This window comes from Polyodon spathula, chromosome 14 (genome assembly GCF_017654505.1).
Source record: "Polyodon spathula isolate WHYD16114869_AA chromosome 14, ASM1765450v1, whole genome shotgun sequence".
NCBI classification, from domain to species: domain Eukaryota; kingdom Metazoa; phylum Chordata; class Actinopteri; order Acipenseriformes; family Polyodontidae; genus Polyodon; species Polyodon spathula.
Window position 1 is genome coordinate 36,326,764 of NC_054547.1, and position 7,711 is coordinate 36,334,474.

The window sequence follows — 7,711 nt, forward strand, 5'->3', positions numbered from 1 at the left end:
GTGATACAGCCAGATAAATATTGAGAACAGGTGTCAACTCCGCACCTCGCGGTCCTACAGCCCCACAGATTTATGGCATTTAGTGTTCTCTAATACATCTCTGTTGGCGTATCTGTCAATGTACATACAGAGGCTGTAGTGTTTTATCTTATATTCTAACCACTTTATATTTTCTTTTTTCTTTTTTTCTTTTTTTTTAAACAATGTGAAGAATGTATTTTCGGCGCATCAATTGTACAGGTATGCCAACAGCTTTTTAAGGACCTAATCACGTTTTTAATTCTTTATATCTCAACGGTCGGTTTTATTACAGACATATAGGTGTTTGACAAATATAGCATATGTGTATACTAAATGAAGTGGATCTGCTTTAGAAATAACGAGTGCATACATACATATATATTTTTTTCAATGTTTAATTTAATTTTTTGTGACATGGCAGTGAGTGTTTACCAGGATACAGCCTGGCTATTGATTTAATATAATATTATCGACTGTGCTACTCTTAGGGGAACAACTGGGAAACCTTGTGTTTATGTTAGATAGAGCTCATGTCAATATCAACCATCCAGCACACAGCTATTTGCAGGGCAGCATCTAATCCACTAATTGTTTCTTGAATGAATCCACTATTGTAGCTATTTCAGCTGCACCAAGTAAACTATACAATAGATTTGCTATTGTCTGCATAATATGTAATTCCATTTGTGCCCTCTGGTCTGTTTGGAATGCACTGGGAATCGAGATACAGTAAAGCATAAAACATGGTCATGGACAATACCTTAGTTTTAAAGAAAGAAGAAAAAGACTGGGTTATTCCTTCAAATATAAACGTGCGGTGATGGACCCTTCTCTGTCACAACTGTGTATGATTCAAAGTTTCAGTCTTTGCTTATCATGAAGGCTTTTGAAAAACTATCAATCACAAATATTTCCTTGACATCAACAATTGTAACATAAAATGTAATCTTGTGACCTGGATCCAGTGCTTTACAGTAAGTCCCAGTTATTGCATTCCAGTCCTATGCTTTTACCAGCAGACCATTGCTTCATATTTAAAACCCCAGCCTTCCCTGTTTGGGAATCAGCCACAATAACAAGCAGAAGGATCTTAGTGCCTTCAGAGGAGCATGATAGTTCTTGGAATGGCAACATTTTCCAAAAACTGCCACCGAAAAGCACAACTCCAGTAGCAAGTGGGTCATCGTGGATCCAGCCTGCAGACTTGCGCAACATATTGTGACAAACAATATATGAGCTACAGCGGCCCAAATCGGAGGAAACATCAACACTGGACAAGATATACCTGTCTGGACTTAAAGAAGAACTGGGAGTTACACATTGTGGGTTTTGGTTCCAGGTCACAGTGATCTGTTGTACTGCTAGTGTATGACCAGTTCTCTTCTGTAAGATCCAGTCTAAAGTTCATCAGTTAACACCTTCCCTCTTTGTTGTATTGTCATACCCACCATATAAATACAAGGCCAATTTTCAAAGCTTGGTAACTTATGTTGAATATATCTCTACTAACAAAGTAACGAAACTAAAAGCAAATCACTTGTTTGCATGTTTACATACAGTAGATGACATAACTTCACTGAGCAAAAGCAGAATACAACTTACAAAAGCAATGCAGATTTACACATTTGGAATTGCTAAAAGTGAGTATATTTACTTAAAATCCACGTATTTATTATTTATTTATTTATTTATTTATTTATTTTCTTAGCAGAGGGCCTTATCCAGGGCGACTTACAATTGTTAAAAAATATCACACTACAAAGTATCACATTACAGAATATCACATTACAATAAGAGAAGTTGTAAAGTACAATAAAATCAGGAGCAAAAGATATAGTAAAGTCCAGTATGAGCACGTAGTAAATACGATGAATGGATGAGAATGATTTCAATAAGAGCAATTACAAAAAACATGAATACGGATGCCTATAAGAGTAAAATCAATTACAAGATACAGTAAGTTATAACTAAGAGCGAGTTATAACTAAGAGCGAATACGGCAAGGCATGCAGCAGTTCAGTGCAAGTGCAAGCTGATGCAAGTACTGGTACAATTGGGTGCTATATAGTCCAGTATAGTTGAGAGTTGTGAAGTTTACAGATGTGACTTCTCATTGACACTCACTATATTTGTATTTACTATTTCTAACTCCAGTCAGCCAAAACTCCACACAGGGTGAAAGTCGACAACAAACTAAATATTTTGGCACTTATAGTTAGTTTTTTTTAAGGGCATATTTAGTTCTTAAAAGGGTGTTTTACAAAGTGGGGACATCAACGTCATTTTTTCAGGAGTTACTAACTTTGTGGGGACATTTTCTCAAATGTTGTGTTGTGCCGAGAACACGGGTGTACTATCATGATTTCCCCCACCCCCCGCCCCCGAAGTCCATAATGCAACAATAATGAGTTTTTTTTTTTTTTTTTTTTTTTGCGTGTTTTTTTTTATAATATATATAATATATATATAGATATATATATACTACCATATATATATATCAAATATTTATATGATATATATATCGCGTTATGGAGTTGGTATGGTTGGTTTCGCTTTCTTTTTGTGAACGTGACATGATGTGTGTGTAAGGGGTGTCTTTGTTTACCCTGATGCTGTTTCCTTTTCAGCCAGCCTTTCGCTTCTGAACAGAATAGATGATAAACAAGCAAGAAAGGGTAAGGCTGGAGACTGTCATATCTCTCTGAGCTCCAATCCGTTCAGATATCCAACCCTGCATTTAAAAGCACCGGCATTACATCACCAATGTTCCAGTCACAGCGTCAGGAGCGCCGTTTAATGTTTAAAGGGAGAGATCAAAACAACTAGAGCGCCGAATGAAAGATCGTGGGATTTAAAACAAATAACAGGAATGGCACTTTAAGATTATAAACGACCCTTGTCTGGGCAGCAAGATATTTGCAAATAAAAAATATAATGTCATGGCAGAGGCAAATCCAATCGTATCCGTTCAAGCGCCCGGTGCACCAGACTCTTCTTACGAGGAATATGAATGCAAAATCTGTTACAATTACTTCGACCTGGATCGACGGGCTCCAAAGATACTGGAATGCTTGCACACATTTTGCGAGGAGTGCCTGACCACTTTGCATTTCAGACAAGACAGACCGTGGCGCATCAGCTGCCCGGTATGCCGCCACAAGACACCCGTGCCGGATTACAGGATCGTCAACCTGCCCAACAACACCAAAGTGACGGAGGCTTTTCCTTTGTACATCGAGGCAGACCCTTTACCCCAAGACAGCCTTCCTCCGTACCCTCCTCCCTCTCGCTACCCTGCAGCCCCGCAGCAAGCAGAACCAGAAGCGAGTGAGTCGCAAGCTGCAGCCCCAATGCACACCCCAAGAACCCACTCCGCAACCACCCGCTACGAGAGCTGCCAGAACTGCAAACGAGCCGCGCTGACGGCGGGCTGTGTCTGCGTTGTGTTCTCCTTCCTCTCCATGGTCGTGCTGCTCTTCACGGGCCTGATCTTTGTTCATAATTACAACAACCCCCCCTCGCCCATAGGCCCAATCTGTCTGTCTATAGCCAGCATTCTAGCTTTGTTTTCAGTGGTTGTCACGTGGCTCATCTGCTGGTTTAAGTATAAACCTGTTAGTAGCAGCAGACAAGAAAACTGAGTGGGGGCTGTCCAGCGGAAGAAATACTTGATTTTTCATTTTATCACAACATCTACAATATGGCCTTCTAAAACTGACATGATTCAGTAAACACAACTTTTAAACATCACACAAATGTTTATTAATTGACTGTCACTACCGTACTGGGTTTATTTTATTATTATTATTATTATTTATTATTATTATTATTATTATTATTATTATTATTATTATTATTTTATTATTTTTGGTATCAGTATTTAGTTTTGATGAATTATTACGGTTGACTTGTCAATACTGTGTAACTGAACTGTGCTTCATCGTGCTGTTGTTTGTCAGTGTTTACTTACCATGTAAATACACCTTGAGTTCTTTGATGAGTTATTTGTAATAAACATTGATTATTAGTTGTTTTTCTTTGTTATCGGAATTAAAATACGTGTGGTGCACTGCGGGAGCTACTTCGTGATGTTTTTTTGTTTAGTGCCTGACCCTGGTGTGTTGACATCAACACATTCCATTAAAATAAAACTAAAGTAAACAAATAACACGTGCTTGTCATCACAACAAACACAGGAGCCGGTTTGCTGAGTCATAAGCATCTTCACCAGCCACTTCAACAAGTCATTTATTTAAACAGTCATTGTCTTGTCTCGGTTGTATTTATTTTGAAGCAAAGCACAGTATATGCCTGCAATAAATGATACACTATAATTTGACACCGAATTGTTAAAATATGTGATGTTTATACTAAAATAAATTTAAATGAAATTGCTATACTTTTGTGTCCTTTGTCCTTTGTTCTTCAGTATGAAACTTGGCCAGTACAGAAATGCCTGCAGTGTAGAGTAACTGTCTTGTTCTATCAGTACGCCAGAGATAACATACGAACTTCCAGGCAATGGCTATATAGTACCTACAGACCCTGTCCTCTGTCTGTGAAACTAGCCAAGAATGTGTTACTACTACTACTACTACTACTAATAATAATAATAATAATAATAAATAATAATAATAATAATAATAATGGGTTAGCTTCATATTTAGTAATTACCAGTAAATACGACTGTTATGAAATATTCCAAGTAGTTTTGTATTATTTCTGTATATTAACCCAACCTTTGCCTCAGTCCTTACCTTAAACTATTTATTATCCAAATTGTTACTGAGAAAACTAGAAAAATGCAAAAAAAAAAAGGTTAATAAAGTCAGTACAAAGACGATCATATGGAAGTCTGAATAAATGGTTTGTCAATTAACCACACCATTACTTAGTCCAAATAAAACACGCAATGTTCATTATATTATTTAACATTGCTCTCTAAATTTAGCAATTTGGTATTTTTTTCAAAGACATCATTTTGTCAATGTTACAATACAACAAGCGCCCTCTACCGGTTGTATTTGTTAACAACACCTTCACTGAAACTTTATTTGATCGAACATGGTGTTTACGTTTGATGCAAAAAAACAGAGTTTGCACGACAAGTTAATACCGTACATGTTTAATGTGTGTTTACAGCGCAGGAAGAAAAGATTAAAACAACAAAAACAAGACATGACAAAGCAGATTATTGAAATGTGTAAAATAGTGTTAGAAACATTAACTACCGGATTCATGCAATTTAAAAATGGTTTGCTGTAGTCTAATATGCAAATTAATTTGGCCAATCAGATCACTGAAAATAGAATGAGAACCAATTAATTTAAGGAAAATAGTAGTGTGTAATAAATTAACCATTTAAAATTCGCCTTACATCTGCCATTCCCGACCAATTAGTGGCGGTGAATTGGACTTGGCATTGGGTAGTCTAGTGAAAGATGGATAAACCCGAGCCTCCGAGACGAGACGGTTTCAGGGAACATTTATCTGTGTGTGCAGTCCTGTCTTCCCCGACGTGTGTGTGTGTGTGTGTGTGTGTGTGTGTGTGTGTGTGTGTGTGTGTGTGTGTGTGTGTGTGTGTGTGTGTGTGTGTGCGTGTGCGTGTGCGTGTGTGTGTGTCACCCTGCGTGACTGAGTGGAGGCGCGTCTCGTCTGGCAGTGCTCCTGTGCTGGCGAGGGTGTTACATGCACAGTGCAGCAGTATGAGAAGGGTCTTCGTGTTCGCCACTGCAAGTCAGCTGCTTGCGCTGGTCGCTTCGGGCAGTGTGTTCTGGGTTTAATTCTTGTTATTTTTTAGGTTTTTTTAAAATGTTATTCCGAAGGTGATTGGCTACTCTTGTAATTACTAATCTCGTAATTAATTACGCAGCATGCCTGTAAAATGACCAGTCACCACATAGGTACGACTGTACAATGACAACCACAAAGTAGAAAATGCGTAATTAATTTACATTTATTTAGAACGTGTATTTTTGGTTTTTTTTTTTTTGTTTTTTTTTTGTATGTGTCCTGATTGGTCCAAATGAATACGTGTATTAGGTATGCGTTTTTGACCCGGATGGCCTTCCATAAATTTGAATACACCAAGAACTGTGTAATATTTAGAGGGAAGTTAAGTAAACACTTGAAATCAACAGTGGAGCCAATGTTTCTAAACACTAACAGATCTAAATACAGTCACTGGTGAGCTATTAGACACAGACCCAAACCCTGCTTGTTTTGTTTTGATTTTTATTTTGTTTTTTGTTTCTTTTTACTTAATTAAAAATGACTGAATAAACTTGCAGCGGTATTCTTATCTGCTACCGTTTAGCTCTATTGAATTGTCACCAAGATGTACAGTAGTGGTTAACTGGTAATACATTTAAGAGTAAAAAATAAAAAATAAAATAAATGTTGTTACTAAACACTAGAAATTGTGAATAAAACATTAGCCAGATAGCCTATCCTGTATGTTCCAGTACTTAGAAACAACATCGAGATAGCATCTGAAATAAAGTGGAAGGGGAGCGGCTTTGCTGGCAGGAGCTGTGTTTTATCTTGCAAGGAACCCTGGTTTCTTTTTCATAATGACATGTTTTGAATGATGTTTGTTGATTATGCCTTCACAGCCTATATAGTCAGAGTTACCAAAGGTTTATTTCTATCAATCTAGTTTCCAAAGTTGCACCAGAATTAAATATATTGGTATAATGCTGTGCTTTAGGAAAATATAATCTATTGTGTGGAGACAAATATTATACAAAGTGTTACTGTGTAATGCCATGGAATTCTGTAGCAGAATCTAAACCTGCATTAACAGCTATTACCAGGAAACAGCATGCTATTACCAGTACTATGATAACACTGCTGTAAGCCCTCTTAGCTGCAGGAGGCTTTTTAAATGGCTTTCCTAACATGCTTTTATTAGAAATATTAAACTTCTTTTGGACCATATTATGAACTTAAAGGAGGCCCTAGATCTCCTATATTACCTCAACTGCTCTTCTCAGCTTTATGAAATTGCCAAGAAAAAAGCATAGCAAGCATGTGCTAATTCAATTTTTGATAAGAATCACAGAACTGTAAATTCAAAGAAGCAAACAAGTGGCCTGATAGGTCAAGAGAGATCATGTGCTAACCATTCATTAAAAATAATTCATGATAAAAAAAAAACAAACAAAAAAAAAGGCTATATTTGTCAGTAGGTTAACATTATTTTTCCTTGTGTGCTTTCAACTTTGGCATCTTCTTATCTCTCCATAGAAGCATGTTTAATAACATCCCAACAGGAGATATAGAATATTTTATATAACTGTTTAAGCCCAGGTGCAAGCAATCCATTGAAAGCTCAAATTGTTTTTATAAATCTATTGCTATAGATAAGCTAAGCTTAACATGCCAAAAAATAAAACTGAAATGAGTAAAGGCTGTCAAAAGAACACACAGTTTTTATTGTGGAAGCATTATAATTCAGAACGTCTAAAACACAACACATGTAAGGCATATGTGTGCATTGGGCAACGAGTAAATCCCTCTGAGTAACCTAGCAAAAGCTGAGCCCTGCACTGCTTTCCTAGTTGCATTGTCACAGCAAGCTGGACTGGTTGTTGCACAGTGTAGCCAATGACTGGCAGACTCACTGAGTCAATTAGATGTGCAGAAGGACAAATGCTCCAATGCACATTTGTAGATGATATACAAGTTG

At 37.1% G+C, this 7,711-nt stretch overlaps 1 protein-coding gene across 1 annotated transcript; it reads left to right on the forward strand.

Moving 5' to 3' along the window:
- Window positions 1-2,554: 2,554 nt before the first annotated feature.
- Window positions 2,555-3,824, forward strand: LOC121327036 (E3 ubiquitin-protein ligase RNF183-like). Its single transcript, XM_041270810.1, has one exon. The coding sequence runs from the start codon at window positions 2,961-2,963 to the stop codon at window positions 3,660-3,662; it is 702 nt and encodes a 233-aa protein (XP_041126744.1). The 5' UTR covers window positions 2,555-2,960; the 3' UTR covers window positions 3,663-3,824.
- The last annotated feature ends 3,887 nt before the right edge of the window (window positions 3,825-7,711 follow it).

Excerpts from the sequence above, each read along its gene's own strand:
- LOC121327036 (XM_041270810.1), top strand. The coding sequence starts at position 2,961 with ATGGCAGAGGCAAATCCAATCGTATCCGTTCAAGCGCCCGGTGCACCA.